The sequence below is a fragment of the Loxodonta africana genome, chromosome 10 (assembly GCF_030014295.1).
Source record: "Loxodonta africana isolate mLoxAfr1 chromosome 10, mLoxAfr1.hap2, whole genome shotgun sequence".
Lineage (NCBI taxonomy): Eukaryota > Metazoa > Chordata > Mammalia > Proboscidea > Elephantidae > Loxodonta > Loxodonta africana.
Window position 1 is genome coordinate 62,162,851 of NC_087351.1, and position 25,461 is coordinate 62,188,311.

The window sequence follows — 25,461 nt, forward strand, 5'->3', positions numbered from 1 at the left end:
TGTGCTTTCTTCATGTATGATGCCCTTGATGTCATTCCACAACAGAACTGGTCATCAGTTGTTAGTGTTCTATGCATCAAATCTATTCTTAATATGGTCTCTAAATTCAGGTGGGATGTACTCAAGGACATACTTTGGCTCTCATGGACTTGCTTTAATTTTCTTCAGCTTCAGTTGAACCTGCATATGAGCAACTGATGATCTGTTCTGCACTCCTGGCCTTGTTCTGACTAATGATATTGAGCTTTTCCATTGTCTCTTTCCACAGCTGTAGTCAGTTTGATTCCTGTGTAGTCCATCCAAAGAGGTCCATGTGTATAGTTTTTGAAAAAAGGTATTTGCAATGAATAAGTCATTGGTCTTTCAAAATTCTAACATGTGATCTCTGGCATCACTTGTATCACCAAGGCCATATTTTCCAACTACTACGCCTTCTTCTTTGTTTCCAACTTTTGCAATCCAATCACCAGTAACTATCACTACATCTTGATTGCATTGTTTGATCAATTTCAGACCGCACAAGTTTATAAAAATCTTCAATTTCTTCAACTTTGGCCTTGGTGGTTGGTGCATAAATTTGAATAACAGTTATATTAACTGGTCTTCCTTGTGTTGTTGTTGTGCTGTTGAGTTGGTTCTGACTCATAGCAACCCTATGTACAACAGAACAAAACACTGCCTGGTCCTATGCCACCCACACGATCTTGTTATCCTTGAGCCCATTGTTGCATCCACTGTCAATCCATCTCATTAAGGTCTTCCTCTTTTTCGCCGACCCTCTACTTTACCAAGCATGATGTCCTTCTCCAGGGATTAGTCTTCCTTGTAGGCATATGGATATCATCCTATCACTGACAGAACTATATTTCAGGATAGATCTTGAAATATCCTTTTTGACAAATGTGACACCACTCCTGTTTGATTTGTTATTCCTGGCATAGTAGACCATATGATGGTTTGATTCGAAATGGCTAATACCAGTCCATTTCAGCTCACTAATGCCTTGGATACTGATCTTTAAGTATTCCATTTCATTTTTGACAACTTCCAATTTTCCTCAATTCATACTTCGTACATTCCCTGTTCCCATTATTAATGGATGTTTACAGCTGTTTCCTCTCATTTTGAGATGCGCCACATCAGCAAATGAAGGTCTCGAAAACTTTACTCCATCCACATCATTAAGGTTGACTCTACTTTGAGTAGGCAGCTCTTCACCAGTTGTATTTTGAGCGCTTTCCAACCTGAGGGGCTCACCTTCCAGCACTGTATCAGACAATGTTCCGCTGCTAACCCTAAGGTTTTCATTGGCCAGTTTTTTCAGAAGTAGACTGCCAGGTCCTTCCCAATCTGTCTTAGCCTGGAATCTCTGCTGAAACATGTCTACCATGGGTGAGTCTACTGGTATTTGAAATGCCAGTAGCATAGCTTCCAGCATCACAGCAACACATAAGCCACCACAGTACGGCAAACTGACAGATGAGTGGTGGAGAGTAAATTGCAACCTAAAATAAATCTAGTACCATACTTCTCATGTCCTGAATCACCCCAAATTCCTGATGGGCCCAAAAGGACCAAGGAGGGTGAAAGGTGAAGTAAGGTTGCCAGATTTAACAAATCAAATACAGACTACCCTGTTAAATTTGAATTTCAAGTAAACAACAAATTTTTTATTAGAAGTATGTACCATGCAAGTATTTGGGACATGCTTACACTAAAAAAAAAAATTACTGTTTATCTGCAATTCAAATTTCTCTGGGAGTCATGTATTTAACCTGGCAACCCTAGGTGAAAGAGAAAACATTAAAAAGCTCTGGGTGAGCCTTTTATCAGAGTTACAGGAGCTGCAAATTGGTGCATAGACAGAATTCACAATTGGGTTGTTTAACTGAGAACAGAACACAGTAAACAGGACAAGCCCTGAGCCTGCTGAGATAAGCTGGGGAAGGGAAGGGCAGGAACCATCAGCTTGCCAAGAGATCTCCCTTTCAACTCTGACATTCGTCCTGTCAAGATAAACATGAGTAGGCTACCCTCACACTCTGGGGAGAGTCGCTAGATGTCAGCTCTGTCCCATACACAAGTGTTCTTAGAGCTGTATCTCCCCCTCAGGATGTGGCCCCCACACAATAATTCAAACTCAAATTACCCGTGGTTTCCAAACTGCATGCGACATTCTTTAACAGGGTGATATTAGAGAGAAGAAAGTTTAAGAATCACCACATAATACGAGAGACCAAATGGGCACACCTGCCCAAAAGGAAAGAGGAGAAGGTAGGAAGGGACAGGACAACTGGACGAATGGAAATGGGGAACCCAGGGTGGAGAAGGGTAGAGTGTTGACATGTCGCGGGGATTGCAACCAATGTCACAAAACAATTTGTGTATTCATTGTTGAATGAGAAACTAACTTGCTCTATAAACGTTTACCTAAGGCAAAATTTAAAAGAAGGAAAAGAAAAGAATCTTCACATGATTTTCTTATTATATGACAATTTCCTTGGCAAAGTTCAAATCAACAACCTAATGAACAATTACAGGAAAACAAAATACCATAATGGGTCAAAATACCAGTCAGGGTTTTTAACAATCTTCCTCTCTCCCAAGAGTCCTCCATTCTTGAGGGGAATGTTGGAGCCTTTTGCAGCCTGAGGAAATCCTCTTTGGCCTTCAGCCTGAAGCCCTGGGGTTATTTTTGACTTTTAAAATATGGGAAGGGGAGAGGGCAGGGTTCTTCTTGGGCGTAGTTCTCACTCCAAAGGGCCCTGAGCTGAGAGATTAGGGTCAACGTTTCCCCATGGGTATTTATTACTCTGGCAAATCTTCTGCAAGGCAATTTCTGAATTATTATAAATCTATCTGGTTGTCAGTAATTAATGGCTCTGAGAGCTCTACTCCTTTACTGCTGGTTTCATATATTGCCATAAATGGGTACACTTGTGAATATCCTGATGACATGGTCAGAAGGACTTGTACGTAAGAATGTGCTCCCGCTCTGATATGCAAATTCTTCCAGAGTCTCTGCACCCTTCCCCCATCAGCACTAGCACATGGAGACAAACAGAACTTCCAGGGCTCTCCAGGGGACTGTGGTATGCATATTTGTCTCTGAACCAGGGCCTTGTGCTATCTCTCCCTCTCCCGCTGGCCTGACCTAAAACCTGCTGTCTGGAACGTGCTCGCCCCCCTCACTTACATTTAATAGCAACATAACGCATCCTCCCTCCCTGATACACAAGTGCTTTCACAAGGATTGCAGCCTCCAGCTAACTAGAGGCTCAGTGGAGAGAACTGCTGGCTGCTCTCAGGGCTTCTCCCTCTGGGAACACAGCTTCCAGAGAAATCATCTGCAACAGTGCACAGAAGGGGACTCAGCACTACCAGCTAACTCTGCCCAGGCAGTCGACAGGATGACATGTTGCAGTCAAACTGCCCTGGTGGCCAAAATGAAGCTCTAACATTAGAAGCTGGTTTCTATGTGCAGGTAGTGGGCCATGTTGAACTTCAGGAAGCAGCAGACTTCCCAGCACCTGTGAAATCACAGTACCTGGACGGCAGTCCACTGTGCCTCTCGCCAGCTCATCTGTAGCCCGGGGGGTCTCAGAGGTTTCCACTGGGCTGCTTTGGTCCAGACTTGGCACTCGGACCTCACCAAAACAGACGCTAGCACTTCTGCAGCACGCATGGGACTCCACCTACTACAACTAAATGGACGTGAGTCACCACCTGGGATCCCCCTGCTCAACTTCAAAGCCTTTGGTGGTACCGGACCAATACAGCCTCTAAGGGGATGGAATTGTACCTTAAATGGGAGTAGTTTCCAATTCGTTTATACATATAGTTTCTTAAAATCATAAAAAAGCATTTTTTATACAACCTGAGCAAGGAGGAATAGGTAGGCTGGTATTTTTAGCCTCCACTTATCTCAACCAGGCTTATGAAGATTTAGGTAAAAATTATATCACAAAAGCATGATATAAACTGTACAAAGGCCCCACCTCAGCTTAAAAGCAGCCTTCTGATTTTTTAAGGGAGATCATGAGACTTACTTTGTGTTTATGGCAGAAATTTACAGCTTGCAGTATCTGCCAAGTTATGCTCCTCACGAGTTGTTCTGGTACCCTAATAAAAACAGAGAAGCAGCACAAACACATTCTTTAGTGTGGCTATGGAATTCAGCTCAAGAAAAGAAAAGGATTAAACCCAGGCAAGCATAAGCAGTGAAAAATTCTAGGTACCCTATAATGTCATTTCAGTCATGCATGGACCCAAAGTGTAAAGAACACACACTCAGCACACTGCTGAATTCTGGGCACAGCAAGGTAACACAAAGGCTAATGTTTACTTCCTCAGGATCAAGTATTAATGACCACCTACCTCAAACATCTGTGACACCTCTGGGAAACTGCCTGGCAATCTGATCTCCATTTCTACTTTTTGTTGATATAAAGTTAGTTAACATACAGCATAAAAGATGCCTATTTCTCCAAGTTACCAACTGACAGCCTTGCACAGGACTCATCTTCCATGTGTGGGCACAACTGCTACACATGTTTTTTTGTTGTTGTTGTGTTTGTTTTTTTAGGTAATGAAGATAAGTGCGACGTTTAATTTTATGTGTCAACTTGGCTAGGCTATGATTCCCAGCGGTTTGGTCAAACACTAGACTAATTGCTGTTCCTTAATGTGATGTGATGTAATGTGATATAATGACCTTCCGTAATATAATCTAATATAAGCAATCAATTAGTTCAAAGGAGCATTTCCTTATGGCGTAGTCTGCCCCCAGACTATAAATAGATATTTTGGCAGAACTGTTTCTCTCTCTCTCTCTCTGTGTCACTGCTTCTATTTCTCTAGAGAAACCCTGACTAAGACAATAGAGAAGAGGATTATATTGCACACCATGTAACAAAAATTAACAATAATTAATAACCTGATAGGCATCTTGGTTCTTTCCCCACAATGCTCCTGTCTGGGGGCTTGCTGCATCTGCTCACAGCTTCCCACCCTGTCCTCTATCAGAGCATCTAAGCTCGATGCCATTGTTCCCAGCACTTCTTCCCTGGCTCTAACCTTGTATGACCAGTGCAAGTGGTCCCAGCAAGTCCTCCATGTGAATTTGAAAAAGATCACTTTTCTGGAAGGTTTAGGTAACCCTTTTAAGAATATCAGACAATGAGTAAAGTGCATTACAGGAATAGTACATTTATTTTCAGAAATGTCCCATATACCAGTGGATTTACTGTTTTTGTGAATGAAACCATTAAACAACCTCGTTGTGCTCCTCAGGCAGAAGTAATAAGTAAGCCAGGGAGGAAACACTTGAGTAGTTGTGTTAATTTAAAGTGATCAAAAAACATCATTTCCAGCTTCTAGGAGAGGCTTTGAGGCCACTGCTGTTACAGGCCAGACATCTGGGAAGGAAATCCTTTCAAGCAGACCAGAGGATGCTTGAGCAGAGAGGGAGACAATGTGAGGAAACGCAGAGGCCACCACAAGGAGGATTAGCTGGGACTTTTCTGGACCAGAGTTATGTCTCTGGGTTTGAAGTAACTTCTTTCCAATGTCTTTTCGTTGTTCTAGGGGACTCAGGCACAAATGCTGGAAAAACTCACCTGTCTAGAAAGCCCTAGAAAATTTCAACTGAAAAGGGGACATTTTAGGAGGAAAATTTTTCCACAGCCTCCACTGTTTATCCAGAAAAAAAGGGGGGGATACATTTTGATCATTCAATGAATAAAACAATACAAGGCTATCATGCCCGGCACTGTAGTCTCTAAAAACATTTTCTAAAAGAAATTATACAAAAGGAAAGTTTTAAAGTAAATTGCACTAAAAACCCAAAATCAAACCCCTTGCCATTGAGTCGATTACAACTCATAGCAACCCTATAGGACTAGCATATCATTAACGCTCCTCTAATTCTGTGTGCACTGTCACACAATTCTGAATTGCAAAAACTCTGTACTAAATTCCTAGTATCTTGGACCAGCTACTCACTTCAACTCTTTATTACTCAGCTTTTTTCGTCTAGAATGAAGAAGCCTCAGATTCTCTCAAAGATCCCTTTTAGCTGCTGCACTCTGACATGAGAATACAAGCCAGATTTTTCACTGCTGGAGAAGGGAGTTACAAATATAGAAAAGGAAGAAAACAAAATATATCCTGTGGTATTGGACTGGAATTGGCTATACATACATAATATTCTCCAGCTCAGTCCACTGAGAGGACATTGGAGCAGTAACACCCTAATAGCAATGAGTACACCTACAGCTGATATCTTGGTTTCTAAATACCATTTTCTACTAAAAGGAACAAGAGCTCTTTGGAGAAAAACCTGATTCTAGCATTGGGTTAGAGAAGAAACAAGATGAGTGTGGAATATATTGTTGTGCAAGAAAGTAAAGAAAATGCTCAAAAAGTGATAGGGAGATATCAAAAGGATTCAAGAACCAGTTTGAAAGACCCCTACTAGTCAAACTGAGGACAATATGAGGATTGAAGTTAATAATAATCAACAACAAAAACACAAATAATCCAATTAAAAAATGGTTAAAGGATATGAACAGATACTTCATCAAAGAAGACATTTAGGTGGCTAACAGACACATGAGGAAATTCTCGTGATCATTAGCCATTACAGAAATGCAAATCAAAACTCCAAGGAGATAGATTCTCACCCCTACATTACTGGCACTAAACAGAAAAATAACAAATGTTGGAGAGGTTGCAGGAAGATTGGAACTCTTATGCACTGCTGGGGGAAATGTAAAATGGAAAATGATATGGCACCTCCTTAAAAAGCTAGAAATAGAAATACTATATGGTCCAACAATCCCACTCCTAGGAATATATCCTAGAGAAATAAGATCTATCACACAGATGGACACCCATGTTCACTGTAGCATTATTCACAGTAGCAAAAAGATGGAAACAACCTAAGTGCCATCAATGGATAAACAAACTATGGTATATACACACAATGGAATACTACGCAACAATAAAGAACAATGATGAACCCGTGAAACATCTCACAACATGGATGAATCTTGAGGGCATTATGCTGAGTGAAATAAGTCAATAACAAAATGACAAATATTATATGAGACCACTATTATAAAAACCCAAGGAAAGGTTTACACACAGAAAAAAACAGTCTTTGATGGTACAATGGAGGAGAGGGTTGGGTAGGGGAAATCACTAACTGGATAGTAGACAAGTGTTAACTTTGGTGAAGGGAAAGGTAACACACAATATAGGGAAAGTCAGCACAATTTGACCAAGGCAAAGCTATTGAAGCTTCCTAGACACATCCAAACACCTTGAGGGACCAAGTTACTGGGGCTGAGGGCTGGGGACAATGGTCTCTGGGGACATCTAGGTCAACTGGCATAACACAGTTCATAAAGAAAATGTTCTACATTCCAGTTGGTGAGTAGCATCTGGGGTCCTAAAAGCCTGTGAGCAGCCATCTAAGGTACATCTATTGGTCTCATCCCACCTGGAGCAAAGGAGAATGAAGAAAACCAAAGACAAAAGGAAAATATTAGTTCACAGGACCACATGAACCACAGCCTCCACCAGCCTGAGCCCAGATGAACTAGATGGTACCTGGCTACCAGTACTGGATCACAATAGAGGGTCTCGACAGAGCGGGAATAAAATATAGGACAAAATTCAAAACACAAAAAAGACCAGACTTACTGGTCTGACAGAGACTGATGGAACCCCCAAGGCTATGACACCTGGACACCCTTCTAACTCAGAATTGAAGCCGTTACTGGAAGTCTACCTTTCATCCAAAGATTATACAGTCCTCTAAAACAAACAATAGCACATGTAAGGAACATGCTTCTTAGATCAATCTGGTATACAAAACCAAGTGGGCAACACCTGCCCAAAAGGCACGAGGGGACAGGAAAACTAGACAAATGGACACAGAGAACCCAGGGTGGAAAGGAAAAGGGGGAGAGTGCTGACACATCGTGGGGATTGCAATCAAGGTCACAAAACAGTTTGCGTATAAATTTTCAAGTGAGAAGCTAATTTGCATTGTATATTTTCACCTAAAACACAATAAAAAATAATAATAATGTATGCACACTAATGCATGGAGGAGTAATGGGGCATGAATGTTGGCGACATACTTTCAAATAGGTCAGGGAAAAACGTTTTTCATACTGCACTTGCTGGTTTTTTCAAAGTTTGAGATTGTTTAAAAATAGAAAAAATTTCTCATCCCACAACTGTAAGGTATATCTTAGCAATATTAACATAATTTTAAGATCCTTGTAAATACTAGCTGAATTTCTACAACATTACTAACTCAATATATTTTAACTTTTAATTTGGAAATAATTTCAAATTTTTAGAAAAGTTGCAAGAATGGTACAAAGAACACCTATTGTTAACATTTAACACACTGTTTTCTCTTTCTCATGTATACGTATATATATATATATATATATATATGAGTAGCCCTGGTGGCACAGCGATTAAGCACTTAGCTGCTAACTGAAAGGTTGGTGGTTCAAACCCACCAGCTGCTCTGTGGGAGAAAGATATAGCGGTCTGCTTCTATAAAGATGTACTGCCTTAGAAACCCTATGGGGCAGTTCTACTCTGTCCTATAGGACTGCTATGAGTTGGAATCGATTTGGTTTGGTACGTGTGTGTGTGTGTGTGTGTGTGTGTGTGTATACATATACACACACATATATATGAGATATGAATGTAGTATGTACATACACACAGAGGATGACGAAAGAAGTGCTATGTGATACAAGATCATCCAGAAAACTTCTCTGATTAAGGAGACATCCGAGGTAGTCGTTAAGGTTGTGAGAAATGGTCAGATTTGTGCTCTATTTTAAAAATAGAGTCTCTAAGATTTTCTAGTGGTTACCAGGGTAGGAGGGAGGGGGAAATATTAAGTTTCTGTTTACAGTGATAGAAAATGTGGCAACAGATATTGGTGATGATTATAAAACATGATTAATTATAATTGTTATAACTAAATTGTACATGTAAAAAACATGAGTTGACAAACGTTATGTTATACATATTTTTATAACAACAAAAAAATAGAGCCCTAAGGCTTTCTGAAAAACTGGATGTGAGAGAAAGAGTAGAATTAAGAAATTACGCTCAAGTTTTAGCTTGAGTAACTGATACCTGAAGGTACCTTTTACTAAGAAGAGCACTGGGAGAGGAATTGGTTTTGAGGTGGGGAAGATGGGTAATTTGAGATGGTTTTTGGATTTCCAAGTGAAGACTGAGTAGGCAGTTTTGAATTCAGAAGAAAGGTCAGGGCTGGAAATAAATTTGGGAAGCATAATCATACTGATGGTATTTAGAGCCCTAGGACTGGATGGAGTCACTCAAGAAGTGAATGCAGGAGAAGAGAACAGGTCAGACGTAAGCCCAGAAGTCCTTCAATATTTAGAGTTCAGAAAGAGGAGCAGGACACAGCAACGAGCATTGAGCGAGCAATGAAGATGACACGCAGGTGAATATACTGTCACAGAAGCCAACTGAAGAAGTCAAAAGACTTCTGGATTATGACGGTGGATTGAACAGATCCATCTAATTCCACTCCCTCTCAAAACCTACACTGAAGAGGGTTTTTAAGGAAAAAAAAACCCACAAGATTAAGGAGAACAAGAGAAGAGACGGTAACAACACATTTTGGAATCTGGAAAGCATTTGAATGGGTGATACCTGACTTAGCAGATCCAGGAAAGCTGAAGTCTAAGTGAACCTAGGGGAAAGCTGAGAATAAACCAATTTAACCCAAAGAGTCCTCAAAATGCTCAGGAACTGGCTATCAAGATACCTATGGATCTTGGTGTGAAGGAGGAATGGGTAAAACTTGTCTGGGAAGCAATTAAATCCCTACATGCCCTCCTCTGTTCTATGACAATAGGGAACTCTCTTTCCCGCACCTGGTAGAATTCTGGAGTTTTTTTTTTTTTTTTCTGGAGAGGATAAAATTGAGGATATTTGGCACAGTTGAGGTTGTGGATGCTGTTTCCAAAACAGGAGATTAAGAGATTGTATATATACTAAATGTTTAAGCCTGAGATTCCCCAGTCTGCTTCCCTCACTAGGTTCTCAGGAAGCTGGTGGGCCAGACCTTCACAATGCAGGCAAAATACTGGAAAACTTTTTGGGAGAAGCTTAGGAGGAAAGGATCTAAAGATTCTGACGTTGGTGTTCCCTCAACGTATGGCCCAGCCAGATCATCCCACAATGAAGCTCAGAGTTGACAAATCCTATCAACAAACTCACGGCTCCCAATAGTTCCCTACTCTTAACCATGAGCATAGAACCGAGAAAAGCCTCTAAAAAGAAAGACAAGAAGAAACAGATGAAAACAACTTTAAAGAAACAGAGAGTGAGAGGCAGGGCCAAGATGGCAGAATAGCCAGATGCTTCCAGCAATCCCCTCTTACAACAAAGACCTGAAAAATCAAGTGAAACGATTATATTTATGACAAGCTAGGAGCCCTGAACATCAAAGGCAAAGTTAGAAAACGTACTGAGTGGCAGGAGAGAGAGACCATTCAGAAGTGGACAGGAGTTGCCAGACCTGAATCGCTGGGTTCCCTCAGGCACCATTCCCAGAAGCGGCTGCAGCAGGCTGGTGGTAGCACTCGGCTGCAGTTTTCTCAGGGAGAAGCAGCCAGCTGCACAGACTACCCACACCTCCGGAACCAGAAAAGAACGATGCTTTTGGCAAAAGCTAAGTACTTGTGTATATTTTACCATGCCCCCTACCCCAAGTAGGTTTCAGAGGCTACTGATTTTTCTAGGCCTATGTTGCTGAGCTCCCTGAGCCATACTCCTGGACTTGGAGAAGGAATGAATTTACAACAGGGGGAAAAGATCATCTGCCAGCTCCACTAACCTGGGAGGCTCAGGACAGAAGCAGCTCCTGTCCAGGCATAAATGGTCCATGGAAGTTGAATACCTTTCCCCCCTGCGTGGACCCGTGTGGGCCTATTCCAGCAGAATAGGCCCTTGCTGGAAGACTGCGACCGTTTTAGCTGTGCAGTGGACAGATGGGCGTTTGATATTTGACACCACTTTGCCTATTAAACAGGGAACTCACCTACCTCCATCGGGGGCTTAAGGACTGGTGGTTCCTCTCAGGTCACCCAGACACCTGCGACAGGGGCCCAAGGATAACTGATACCTCCCAGTTCTTAAAACCAAAAACACTGGGTGCCCATGGTCCATCTGCAGAACCCACCCACCTGTACGCTCGAGGGAACAAGGGTGCGCTTTCCTCAGAGACATTTGGGGGACAGTTCTCAGCCCCCTGCCTTGTTCAGAGCGTGACCTCCTGCTGCAACCAGATACTGGTACCTACACCAAACACCCCTGCCCCTCTAAGACTGTATGACAGAACCTGTACCACACACTTGATGACCAGCTACCTGGACACCTGAACTGTATCCACACAAGAAAAGTGAATGGACTCATAAGCTCATATGCCTGATAACAGCTCTAGCCATCTGGTGACAGGACATCAGAGCCCCGAAGGTGAAAATAAGCTAGCTCACTCAAGCAACCCATTTGGGCATATCAAAACAAAACAAAGCAAGAAACTAGGATACAGTAAGCAAACATAAAATAAACTAACACAATAACTTATACATGGCTTGAAAACGACAGTCAATATCAAACCACATAAAGAAACAGATCACGATCGTTTCAACAAGCTCTCAAAACAGAGAATCAAAGAATCTTCTGCGTGAAGGTGACTTCCTGGAATTACTGGATGCAGAATTCAAAAGATTAATATACAGAACTCATAAAGACATAAGGAAGGAGGCCAGGCAATATGCTGAACATGGCAAGGAACACACAGATAAAACAGCTGAAGAAATAAAAAGGTTCTTCAAGAACATAATGAAAAACTTAATAACCTGCAAAAATCCATAGAGAGACAGCAATCAGAAGTTCAGAAGATTAACAATAAATGACAGAAGTAGACAACTCAATAGAAAGTCAGAGGAGCAGAATCAAGCAAGTGAAAGGTAGAATTGGCGACCTTGAAGATAAAGCACTTGGAGCCAATATATTTGAAGAAAAATCAGATAAAAGAATTTAAAAAACTGAAGAAACCTTAAGAATCTTGTAGGGCTCTATCAAGAGAAATAACATATGAGTGATTGGAGTACCAGAACAGGGAAGGATAACAGAATACACAGAGAAAATTGTTGAAGATTTATTGGCAGAAAACCTCCCTAATATCATGAAAGATAAGAAGGTATCAATCCAGGATGATCATAGAACTCCACATAAGGTAGATTTTTTAAAAAAAGTCACCAAGACATATTATAATCAAACTTGCCAAAACCAAAGATAGAGAATTTTAAGAACATCTACGGGTAAACGAAGTCACCTACAAAGGAGAGTCGATAAGAATAAGCTTGGACTACCCGGCAGAAACCATGCAGACAGGAAGGAAATGGAATGACTTATATAAAGCACTGAAGGAAAAAAATTGGCAGCCAAAAACCACATGTCCAGCAAAACCATCTCTCAAATATGAATGTGAAATTAGGACATTTCCAGATAAACAGAAGTTTAGGGAAATCAGTAATATCAGATATCAACCTAAGACCAGAACACTGGACAGGACGATCAGATGTAAATCCAGACAGGGAAATCATAAAAATAAATCAAGATAAAAAAACATTCAAAACAGGGAAACAGCCGTGTCATTACATAAAAGAAGGCCACATTAAGATAATAAAGAGGGACTAATTTTTTTTTTTTTAAGAAATGTAGTCATAGTCATAGATCTTTCAAATGGAGATGAAGACAAGGTGATATGAAGAAATAAAATTAGGTTTAAACTTAGAAAAACAGGGGTAAATATTAAGGTAACCACAAAAGAGACTAACTATCCTACTCATCAAAATAAAATACCAGAAAAAAATAGAGACTCAGCAGAAGCAAAATCAACAACAATGAAGAAGAGGAAAATATAAACTACTCAGCACAAAAAAAAAAAAAGGGAAAAAGAAACTGTCAACAACACACACACAAAAATCAAAATGATAGCACTAAACTCATACCTATCCACAATTGCACTGAATATGAATGGACTAAGTGTACCAATAAAGAGACAGAGAGTGGCAGAATGTACAAAAAAAACACGATCCATGTATATGCTGACTACAAGAGACACGCCTTAGACTTACAGACACAAACAAATGAAAAGTCAAAGGATGAAAAAAAATATATCAAGCAAACAACAATCAAAAAAGAGCAGAAGTGGCAATATTAATTTCTGACAAAATAGACTTTAAAGTTAAATCCACCACAAAGGAGAAGAAAGGATACTATATATTGGTTAAAGGGATAATATACGAGGAGGATATAACCATATTAAATATTTATGCACCCAATGACAGGGCTGCAAGATACATAAAACAAACTCTAACAGCATTGAAAAGTGAGACAGCTCTACAATTATAGTAGGAGACTTTAACACACCACTTTTGGTGAAGGACAGGATATCCAGAAAGAAGCTCAATAAAGACGGAAGATCTAAATCCCATAATCAACCAACTTGACCTCACAGACATATACAGAACACTCCACCCGACAACTGCCAAGTATACTTTCTTTTCTAGTGCACATGGAACATTCTCTAGAATAGACCACATATTAGGTCATAAAGCAAGCCTTAGCAGAATCCAAAACATCAAAATATTACAAAGCATCTTCTCTGACCATAAGGCCATAAAAGTAGAAATCAATAAAAGAAAAAGTAGGGAAAAGAAATCAAACACTTAGAAACTGAACAATACCCTGCTCAGAAGACATCAAGAATGGAATACAGAAATTCATCGATTCCAATGAGAATGAAAACGCTTCCTATCAGAACCTCTGGGACACAGTGAAAGCAGTGCTCAGAGGTCAATTTATATCAATAAATGTATACATACAAAAAGAAGAAAGGGCCATAACCAAAGAATTATCCCTACAACTTGAACAAATAGAAAGAGGGCAACAAAAGAAACCTTCACACACTAGAAGAAAGGAAATAATTAAAATTAGAGCAGAGTTAAATGAAATAGAAAACAGAAAAAACAATTGAAAGAGTTAACAAGACCAAAAGCTGGTTCTTTGAAAAAATTAACAAAATTGGTAAACCACTGGTGAAACTGACAAAAGAAAAACAGGAGAGGAAGCAAATAACCCAAATAAGAACTGAGATGGGTGATATTACAAGACCCAACTGAAATTAAGGGAATCATATCAGATCACTATGAAAAACTGTACTCTAACAAATTTGAAAACCTAGAAGAAATGGATGAATTCCTAGAAACACACTACCTACCTAAACTAACACAAAGAGAGGCAGAACAACTAATTAGACCCAAAACAAAAGAAGAGATTGAAAAGGTAATCAAAAAACTCCCAACAAAAAAAAGCCCTGGTCCAGACGGCTTCACTGCAGAGTTCTACCAAACTTTCAGAGAAGAGTTAACACCACTACTACTAAAGGTATTTCAGAGCATAGAAAAGGACGGAATACTCCCAAACTCATTTTATGAAGCCAGCATATCCCTGATACCAAAACCAGGTAAAGACACCACAAAAAAAGAAAATTACAGACCTATATTCCTTATGAACTTAAATGCAAAAATCCTCAACAAAATTCTAGCCAACAGAATTCAACAACATATCAAAAAAATAATTCACCATGACCAAGTGGGATTCATATCAGGTATGCAGGGATGGTTCAACATTAGAAAAACAACCAATGTAATCCATCATATAAATAAAACAAAAGACAAGAACCACATGATATTGATGCAGAAAAGGCATTTGACAAAATTCAATACCCATTCATGATAAAAACTCTCAGGAAAACAGGAATAGAAGGAAAATTCCTCAACATAATAAAGGGCATTTATACAAAGCCAACAGCCAACATCATCGTAAATGGAGAGAGTCTGAAAGCATTCCCCTTGAAATCGAGAACCAGACATGGATGCCCTTTATCACCACTCTTATTCAACACTGTGCTAGAAGTCCTAGCCACAGCAATTAGGCTAGATAAAGAAATAAAGGGCATCCAGATTGGCAAGGAAGAAGTAAAAGTATCTCTATTTGCAGATGACATGATCACACAGAAAACCCTAAAGAATTTCAAGAAAACTACTGAAAACTAATAGTTCAGCAGATTATCAGGATACAAGATAAACATACAAATATCAGTTGGATTCCCCTACACCAACAAAAAGAACGTCAAAGAGGAAATCATCAAATCAATAGTGTTTACAGTAGCCCCCAAGAAGACAAAATACTTAGGAATAAATCTTACCAGAGATGTAAAAGATCTATACACAGAAAACTACAAGACACTACTGCAAGAAACCAAAAGAGACCTACATAAGTGGAAAAACATACCTTGCTCATGGATAGAAGACTTTAACATTGTGAAAATGTCTATTCTACCAAAAGCGATCTATAGATACAATGCAATTCCGATCAAAATTCTAACGACGTTTTTTAATGAGACGGAGAAACAAATCACCAACTTCAATGGAAGGGAAAGAGGCCCCGGATAAGTAAAGCATTACTGAAAAAGAAGAACAAAGTGAGAGGCCTCACTCTACCTGATTTTAGAACCTACTATATCGCCACGGTAGTCAAAACAGCCTGGTACTGGTACAACAACAGATACATAGATCAAGGGAACAGAATTGAGAATCCAGACATAAACCCATCCACATATGAGCAGCTGATAGTTGACAAAGGCCCAAAGTCAGTTTAATGAGGAAAAGAGAGTCTGTTTAACAAATGGTGCTGGCATAACTGGATATCCATCTAAAAAAAATGAAACAAGACCCATACCTCATACCATGCACAAGAACTAACTCAAAATGGATCAAAGACCTAAATATAAAATCTAAAATGATAAAGATCATGGAAGAAAAAATAGGGACAATGCTAAAAATCTAAAATGATAAAGATCATGGAAGAAAAAATAGGGACAATGCTAGAAGCCCTAATACATGGCATAAACAGTATACAAATGATTACTAACAAAGCAGAAGAAAAACTAGATAACTGGGAGCTCCTAAAAATCAAACATCTATGCTCATCCAAAGACTTCACCAAAAGAGTGAAAAGATTACCTACAGGATGGGAAAAAGTAATTAGCTATGACATTTCCGATCTGCATCTGATCTCTAAAATCTACATGATACTGCAAAAACTCAACCATAAAAAGACAAATAACCCAATCAAAAAATGGGTAAAGGAAATGAACAGACATTTCACTAAAGAAGACATTCAGGTGGCTAACAGATACACGAGGAAATGCACAGGATCATTAGCCATTAGAGAAATGCAAATCAAAACTACAATGAGATTCCATCTCACTCCAATATGGCTGACATTAATCCAAAAAACACAAAATAATAAATGTTAGAAAGGTTGTGGAGAAACTGGAACACTTATACACTGCTGGTAGGAATGTAAAATGGTACAACCACTTTGGAAATCCATTTGGCTCTTCCTTAAATAACTAGAAATAGAACTACCATACGATCCAGTGATCCCACTTCTTGGAAAATATCCTAGAGAAATAAGAGCCTTTACACAAACAGATATACGCACACCTATGTTCACTGCAGCACTGTTTACAATAGCAAAAGGATGGAAGCCACCAAGGTGCCCATCAAGCAATGAATGGATAAATAAATTATGGTATATTCGCACAATGGAATATTATGTATTGATAAAGAATAATGATAAATCCGTGAAACATTTCATAACATGGAGGAATCTGGAAGGCATTATGCTGAGTGAAATTTGTCAGCTGCAAAAGGACAAATATTGTATAACACCACTATTATAATAGTTTAAACAGAGAATATTCTTTGATGGTTACGAGAGGGGGTAGAGAGTGAGGGAGAGGGGTTTTCACTAATTAGATAGTAGATAAGAACTATTTTAAGTGAAGGGAAAGACAACACACAATACACGAGAGGCCAGCAGAACTGGACTAAACCAAAAGCAAAGAAGTTTTGAATAAACTGAAGACTTCAAAGACCAGCGTAGCAGGGGTGGGGGTTTGGGGACCACGGTTTTAGGGGACATCTAAGTCAATTGGCATAATAAAATCTATTAAGAAACCATTTTGCAACCCGCTTTGGAGAGTGGCATCTGGGGTCTTAAATGCTAGCAAGCAGCCATCTAAGATGCATCAATTGGTCTCATCCTACCTGAAGCAAAGGAGAATGAAGAATACCAAAGACACAAGGTAATTATGAGCCCAAGAGACACAGAGGTCCACATAAATCAGAAACTACATCACCCTGAGACCAGAAGAACTAGATGGTGCCCAGCTACAACCAATGGCTGCCCTGACAGGGAACACAACAGAGAACCCGAGGGAGCTGGAGAACAGTGGGATGCAGACCTCAAATTCTCGTTGAAAGGACTAGACTTAATGGTCTGACTGAGACTAGAATGACTCTGGAGGTCAGGTCCTCAGACCTTCTGTTAGCACAAGACAGGAACCATTCCTAAAGCTAACTCTTCAGACAGGGATTAGACCGTTTTGTTTTTTTTTTTATGGGATAGGCAATGATAAAAAAAAAAAAAAAAAAACTGGTGAAGAATGAGCTTTTTGGATCAAGTAGACACAGAAGACTATGTTGGCATCTCCTGTCTGAAGGGGAGATGAGAGGGTAGAGAGGGTCAGAAGCTGTCCAAATGGATACGAAAAGAGAGAGTGGAGGGAAGGACTGTGCTTTCTCATTAGGGCAAGAGCAATTAGGAGTATATACATAGCAAGGTATTGATAAATTTTTGTATGAGAGTTCGACTTTATTGGTAAACTTTTGCTTGAAGCACAATAAAAATGATAATAATAAAAAAAAGTGGAACAGGCTATGGAGGGTGATGAATATCTTCAGACAGAAAAGTGGTGTTGCACCCATGAAATAAGATCAGGACACTGTAAGAAAATGAAAGGACAAGCCCAAGAGTCCAATCTCTAAATGACAGGAGGTCCAGAAAAGGAAAATAGAGAAAACAAAAGATAGGAAGTCAGTAACCAAGAAATTAAAAAAAAAAAAAAGCCTCAGGCAGAAAGGGCCCAGCAAATGCCCAGCATAATGGATGAAAACAAACCCATGGGAATGCCCCTAATTGTCATAATTCAGAATGCCAGGAGCAAAGATTCTGAAGGTTCTGAGGGGTGGGAGGGGGAGAAAGGAACAGGACATGTACAAATGAGCAGGAATTAATATGGTTTATACTTTTTTAACAGCAGTAGAAGACAAATGAGCAGGAATTAGAATGGCTTTATACTTTTTAACAGCAGTAGAAGATAGAACGCACTAAAACAATGCCTTCAAATTTTTGAAGAAAAATTATTTAAAAACAAAATAACAATCAGGGCCACATCAGATGGACCCGGATAGAATGTGAGAAAATGTGGAATAGCTCAAATTCCTGGGGGAAAAAAAAAAAAGCCAGACCTACTGGACTGGTTGAGACAAGGGGACTCCTTGAGACTACTGCCCTGAAATAATTTTCTACCTTTAACTAAAACTAACCCCTAGGGTCACCTTTTAGCCAAATACCTTGTGGCTCAAAAGACAACGAATATCACCCATAAGTACTGTACCCCTTTTAAAAAATCTCTTATATGAGACCAAATGGTCAGCAATTATTTTAAAATAAAGATGCGAATATAAGGGGGCAGGGAAACTAACGGAAACGGAACAACCAGAAGAGAAATAATAAGAATTTTCATATATTGTGAAGAATGTAACAAATGTCACTGAACAACTTGTGTAGAAATTGTTGAATGGGAACCTAAACTGCTGTGTAAACCTTCATCAAAAACATAATAAAATAGTGTTTAAAACAAAACCAAAAGAACAAAACCTATATCTAAACAAAATATTAATCAAGTGTGAGGACAGAATAAAGACTTTCCAAAGATGCAAGGGCTCAGCATGGTTACCCTTCATACACCCTTTGCCAAGAAGCCACCAGAGAAAGTACTCCATCAAAAAGAAATAAACTAAAAAAAGAAGACGACACGAGATAAAGAAAACTGAAGAGCAAACACAAGAGGGAGGTAATGGAAATCTCTGGGAAGATGGTGAAGAAAGATGATAGCTTGACAACTGCATTCCAGGCATAGAAAACAACCAGTCCAGATTAGAACAGTGTGACTCCAGAGCCAGGCATGTTTAGGGTTGTCATCACCGTGCCCTTTGCTTCATACCATATAAAAAATATGAAAATATTTAATAAACAAGCTTAAAAGCTTAAGAAGAGTCTGGGTAACTGGCCAAACCCGTTAGGCTAAGCCAGACATTCTAGAGTCTGCTTAAAGCTAAAGCCTATGCTGGCAAGGCTAAGGAACTCAGTCACTTGGAAGTGTGGTAAATGGTGGTTCTGACTGAGCTCTAGGGCAGGGTGAAGGGCTACGACAGTGATGAAGGGAAACCAAAAACCAAACCCATTGCCAATGAGTCCATTCCAGCTCATAGTGACCCTACAGGACAGCGCAGAACTGCCCCATAGGGTTTCCAAGGAGTGCTTGGTGGATTTAAACTGCCGACCTGACTTTTCGGTTAATAATCATAGCTCTTAACCACTCCGCCACCAGGGTTTCCGTGATGAAGGGAAGGAGCCCAATTTCCTCTCACTCTTTACTGCCTTTAAGAACCAGATTAGAATTCTAGCTCAAAGACCAGCTCTCCCTTAAAGGAATCATACCTAAGGTCAACCTTAACCTGTGAAGGTGAAACAGGCTGCTCAGCCGTATCTTGAACAGAACCTGCGCCATTTTTCCTTTCCCTAGCCTGTTTCTGTCTCTAAGTATGATTTTGCTGTTAACTCCCCTAAAAGTTAAATGTTAACTAATGTTTCCCCTAGGACCTTGAAAAACAAGTGGTATCAATCTAGGCCTGTTAAACAGGACAAAGGATGGCACCAGCCACCCCCTGGGCTGTTGGGATAATGGCAAGAAAAAATCAACATGTTTGAAATATGACTACTGAAACCAAACAGAAAGAGAATGGACATTCCACATGTTCCTAAAACCCATGTCCCCCTTTCCCTATAAAACCCCAGCTGGACTGCAGTTCCTCGAGACAGACAGCTTTAGGAGGAAACCATTCCCCTCTGTCTCCATATACCAATATATAGAATAAAGCTCTTGCTACCCACCTCTCCCCCGTCTCAAGAATTGGCTCTCTGCGACAGGCGGCTCTAACTCACGAAATTATGCTCTAACTCGAGAAATTATGGTAAAAAAGGAAGAAGTGGCTTGAGCTTTTCTCTAAAGCCTGGATCTTTCCCTGGCCCTGAGGCCCTGAGGTTACAGGGCTGAATTTTAGATAAGCCACACGCCCAGCTCCTCTTCCTAGCAGATAGTTTGCTAAGAAGGAGCTGGATAAGATCCAGCCTGAGCCTTTTGGGCTCCCAGCCTGCTGGGTCAGGTCTGGGGGGATTTGTATTCCCAAAGACAGAGGGTCTAGCCAAGGTATGAGAAAATCAAGCAAGGATACCTGTTTTACTTCCTATCCCAAACCACGGTGGTAGGGACTCAGGAAGGCATGCCTTCATTCCATGGGTTGTCAGGGGGTCTTCCTCGGGGTCCTTCTAAATTCAGTTGCCTCTCTGAGAGCTACAATTGTTCCTTCAAAGCCCAATGGGCTGCTGTCAGCTCCTCAGTGGCAGTCTCTAGAAGAAGGGTGGATTGGAATCCTCCTTCTGCTAGTGAGAATGGGTGGGGGTGGGGCACACTCCCAAATCCTCCACCAGTGTGACCTCATGGCATTCTTTTTGCTCGCTTTGGGAATTTCGTTCCATCCTCAGGAACATAAAGAGCTCCAAACTTGCAAGTTAAGCTCGACTGCAAAGGAGGGTGAGGATGGTGGGGGCCGGAGGGGTGGGGGGGGAGCTGTGTATAGAAATGCCTGTGGCTCACATTTCTGTGTGACTATTTTTTTTTCTTTTTTTTTTTTTGTGCTTTAGGTGAAAGTTTACAGCTCAAGTTAATTTCTCATACAAAAATTTACATGTATTGTTTTGTGACATTAGTTGCAACCCCCACAATGTGATAGCATACGCTCCCTTTTCCACCCCAGGTTCCCTGTGTCCATTCAACCAGTTCCTGTCCCTTCCTGCCTTCTCATCCTGCCTCCAGAGAGGAGCTGCCCATTTGGTCTCCTGTATCTGACTGAACTAAGAAGCACACTCCTCGCAGGTATGTTTTTTTTTCTTAATTGAACTTTAAACGAAGGTTTACAGAACAAACTAGTTTCTCATCAAACAATTAGTACACACATTGTTGTATGACATTGGTTAACAACCCCATGACATGTCAACACTCTCCCTTCTCAACCTTGGGTTGCCTATTGCCAGCTTTCCTGTTCCCTCCTGCCTTCAGTCCCTGCCCCAGGGCTGGTGTGCCCCTTTAGTCTTGTTTTGTTCCCTGGGCCTTTTCTTAGTCATCTGGTGCTGCCATAACAGAAATATCACAAGTGGACGGTTTTAACAAAGAGAAATTTATTTTTTCACAGTCTAGTAGGTTACAAGTCCAAATTCAGGGCATCAGCTCCAGGGGAAGTCTTTCTCTCTCTGTCGGCTTTGGAGGAAGGTCCTAGTCTTCAATCTTCCCCTGGTCGATGAGCTTCTCAGGTGCAGGGACCCTGTGTCCAGAGGACATGCTCTGCTCCTTGTGCTGCTGTCTTAGTGGTATGAGGTCCCCAACTCTGTGCTTGCTTCCCTTCCCTTTTATCTCTTGAGAGATAAAAGGTGGTGCAGGCCACACCCCAGGGAAACTCCCTTTACATTGGATCAGGGATGAGACCTGGGTAAGGGTGGTGTTACAATCCCACCCTAATCCTCTTTAACATAAAATTACAATCACAGAACGGAGTACAACCACAGAATACTGGGAATCATGGCCTAACCAAGTTGATACACACATTTTTGGGAGATCATAATTCAATCCATGACAGGTCTGTTAATCTTTGGCTGAAGAGTGAACCTCAGGAGTGGCCTCATTACTGAGCTGAAAGGGTGTCTGGGGGCCATACTCTCAGGGTTTCTCAAGTCTGGTCCTTCTTTTTGAGTTAGGATTTTGTTCTACATTTTTCTCCAGCTCTGTCTGCCACCCTCTATTGTGATCCCTGTCAGAGCAGGCAGCGGTGGTGGCTGGGCACCATCTTGTACTGGACTCAGTCTTGTGGAGGCTGTGGTAGATGTGGTCCATTAGTTCTTTGGACTAATCTTTCCCTTGTGTCTTTAGTTTTCTTCATTCTTCCTTGCTCCCAAAGGGGTGAGACCAGTGGAATATCCTAGATGGCTGCTCAAAGGCTTTTAAGACCCCAGACGCTACTCACCAAAGTAGAATGTAGAACACATTCTTTATAAACTATGTTATGTCAATTGAGTTAGATGTTCCCGGAGACCATGGTCCCCACAGCCCTCAGCCCAGCAATTCGGTCCCTCAGGGAGTTTGGATATGTCTATGGAGCTAATCAACTCGATGGCAGTGGGTTTGGTTTGGTTTTGGTTTATGGAGCTACCATGGTCTTGCCTTGTACAGGTTGTGCTGGCTTCCCCAGTATTGTGTACTGTCTTATCCTTCACCAAAGTTATCACTTATCTTTTGTCTACTAAGTGTTTTTACATGTATTATTTTTTGTTTTACGGTCCTGTCTAATCTTTGTCTGAAGAGTGAGCTTTGGGAATAGTTTCAGTTCTGGGTTAACAGAGCGTCCAGGGGCCATAGTTTCAGGAGTTCCTCCAGTCTCTGTCAAACCATTAAATCTGGTCTTTTTATGTGAATTTGAGTTCTGCTCCATACTTTTCTCCCTCTCCATCAGGGACTCTCTGTTGTGCTCCCTGTCAGGGCAGTCATTGGTGGTAGCTGGGCACCAACTAGATAGTTATTCTGGTCTCAGGCTAGTGGAGTCTCTGGTTTATGTGGTCCTGTAGGGTCGCTATGAGTCGGAATCGACTCGACAGTGCCAGGTTTTTTTTGGTTTTTAGTCTCTTGGGCTAATATTTTCCTTATGTCTTTGGTTTTCTTCATTCTCCTTTGCTCCAAGTGGGATGGGACCAATTGATGCATCTTAGATGGTTGCTTACAAGCTCTTAAGACCCCAGACACAACTCACCAAAGTGGGTTGCAGAACATTTTCTTAACAAACTTTGTTATGCCAATTGACCTATATGTCCCCCAAAACTATGGTCCCCATGCCTCAGCCCCAGCTACTCTGTCCCTCAAAGTGTTTGGATGTGTCCAGGAAAATTCTTACCTTTGGCTTTGGTCCAGTTGTGCTGACTTCCCTGCACTGCATGTTGTCCTTCCCTTCACCTGAGATGATTCTTGTCTACTATCTGGTTAGTGATTTCCCTCCCCTCTCCACCCCCAAAGAATGCTTTTATTTGTGTTTAAACCTTTTTCTTGAGTTCTTATAATAGTGGTCTCATACAATATTTGTCCTTTTGTGACCGACTAATTTCACTCAGCATAATGCCCTCCAGATTCATCCATGCTGTGAGATGTGTTGTGGATTCATCATTGTTCTTTATTGTTGCACAGTATTCCATTGTGTGTATTACCATAATTTGTTTATCCATTTGTCTGTTGATGGGCATCTAGGTTGTTTCCATCTTTTTGGTATTGTGAACATTGCTGCAATGAACATAGGTATGCAAATGTCTATTCTTGTGACAGCTCTTATTTCTCTAGGATATATTCCTAGGAATGGGATTGCTGGATCATATGATATTTTTATTTGTAGCTTCTTAAGAAAACGCCAAATTGTTTTCCGAAGTGTTTGTACCATTTTACATTTCCACCAGCAGTGCATATAAGTGTTCCAATCTCTCCACAACCTCTACAATATTTACTATTTTGTTTTTTCTCAAGTAGTGTTGGGGTGAGATGGTATTTCATTGTTGTTTTGATTTCCATTTCTCTAATGGCTAATGATCATGAGTATTTCCTCATGTGTCCGTTAGCAGCTTGAAAGTTTTCTTTGGTGAAGTGTCTGTTCATATCCTTTCCCCTTTTTTTCATTGGATTATTTGTCTTTTTGTTGTTGAGGTGTTGCAGTATCTTGTAGATTTCAGAGATTAGACTGTACTACCATTTTAACCAATTTGAGATGCTGTTGTTGATATGTTGTTAGGTGCCTTCCAATCATTCAGACTCATAGCAACCCCATGCACAACAGAATAAAACACTGTCCTATACTGTGCCATTCTCGCTCTCATTGCTATGTATGAGCCTGTTGTTGCAGGCACTGTGTCAATCCATCTCATTGAGGGTGTGCCTCTTTTTTCCTAACCCACTACTTTACTAAGCATGATGTCCTTCTCCAGGGACTGTCTCTCCTGATAACATGTCCAAAGTACATAAGAGGAAGCCCTCCCATCCCCCCTTCCAAGAAGCATTCTGGCTATACTTTTTCCATGACAGGTTTGTTCATTCTTTTGGCAGTCCATGGTATATTCAATATTCTTCGCCAACAGCATAATTCAAACGCACCAATTTTTCTTCAGTCTTCCTTGTTCATGGTCCAACTTTCACATGGATATGAGGCGATTGAAAATACCAGCTTGGGTCAGGTGCACCTTAGTCCTCAAGGTGGTATCTTTGCTTTTTAACACTTCAAAGAGGTCTTTTGCAGCAGATTTGCCCAATGCAATATGTCATTTGATTCCCTGACTGCTGCTTACATGGGTATGATTGTGGATCCAAGTAAAATGAAATCCTTGACAACTTCAATCTTTTCTCCTTTTATCAAGAGATGTGCTCCATCAAAATAAGTAACTAAACCCAGAAAGAGGAATACAGAAGGCCCAGAAGCAATGAATCCAACCATAAAGATATGGAGAGGGAATTCCAAGGATGAGAGCCAAGAAGTCTCCAAATGATAGCTGGACAACAAGCCCAGAGTACAACATGCCAGACAGAAGGACGATGGGGTCTAAAGGTAGGACATCACTAAGAAAAAGAATGGAACTGATGGGCTACCTGACGTAATTATCTTTGTAGAAAAGTATATTGAAAGACTATTAAAAAGAATGGGAAAAATTAGTAATATTAAGATAGGCATCATAAGGAAGTCATATTTTAGCTACAGCTGAAGGACAAGTAGGAGGTTGCTACAGAGTAGAGAAGGTGTAGCAATACAGGCTGAGTAAGCAGTGTGTACCAAAGTCTAGAAAGCAAATGATTTGGTGTTAGTGGGTCATATTTTATGCCAGACTGGTGGGAAATGGGGCTATAAAGTGACTGAAAGCTTGTATGGCATGCTAAGAGTTTTCACCACACCTGTAAGTTTTGTGGAGCCCCGATGGCACAGTGGTTAAAAGCTATTACCTGCTAACCAAAAGATCGGCTGTTTGAATCCACCAGCTGCTACTTGG

The 25,461-nt window shown here is 40.6% G+C and overlaps 1 protein-coding gene across 3 annotated transcripts in view; it reads right to left on the minus strand.

The window, feature by feature from the left end:
• CDKL1 (cyclin dependent kinase like 1) overlaps positions 1-25,461 on the minus strand; it is a 91,578-nt gene that overhangs the window by 14,010 nt on the left and 52,107 nt on the right. For all 3 annotated transcript variants that reach the window (XM_064292452.1, XM_064292451.1, XM_010588623.3), the window contains one exon: positions 4,050-4,122. In XM_064292452.1, the coding sequence (XP_064148522.1) occupies positions 4,050-4,122 (73 nt within the window). The remainder of the gene's footprint in view (positions 1-4,049; positions 4,123-25,461) is intronic.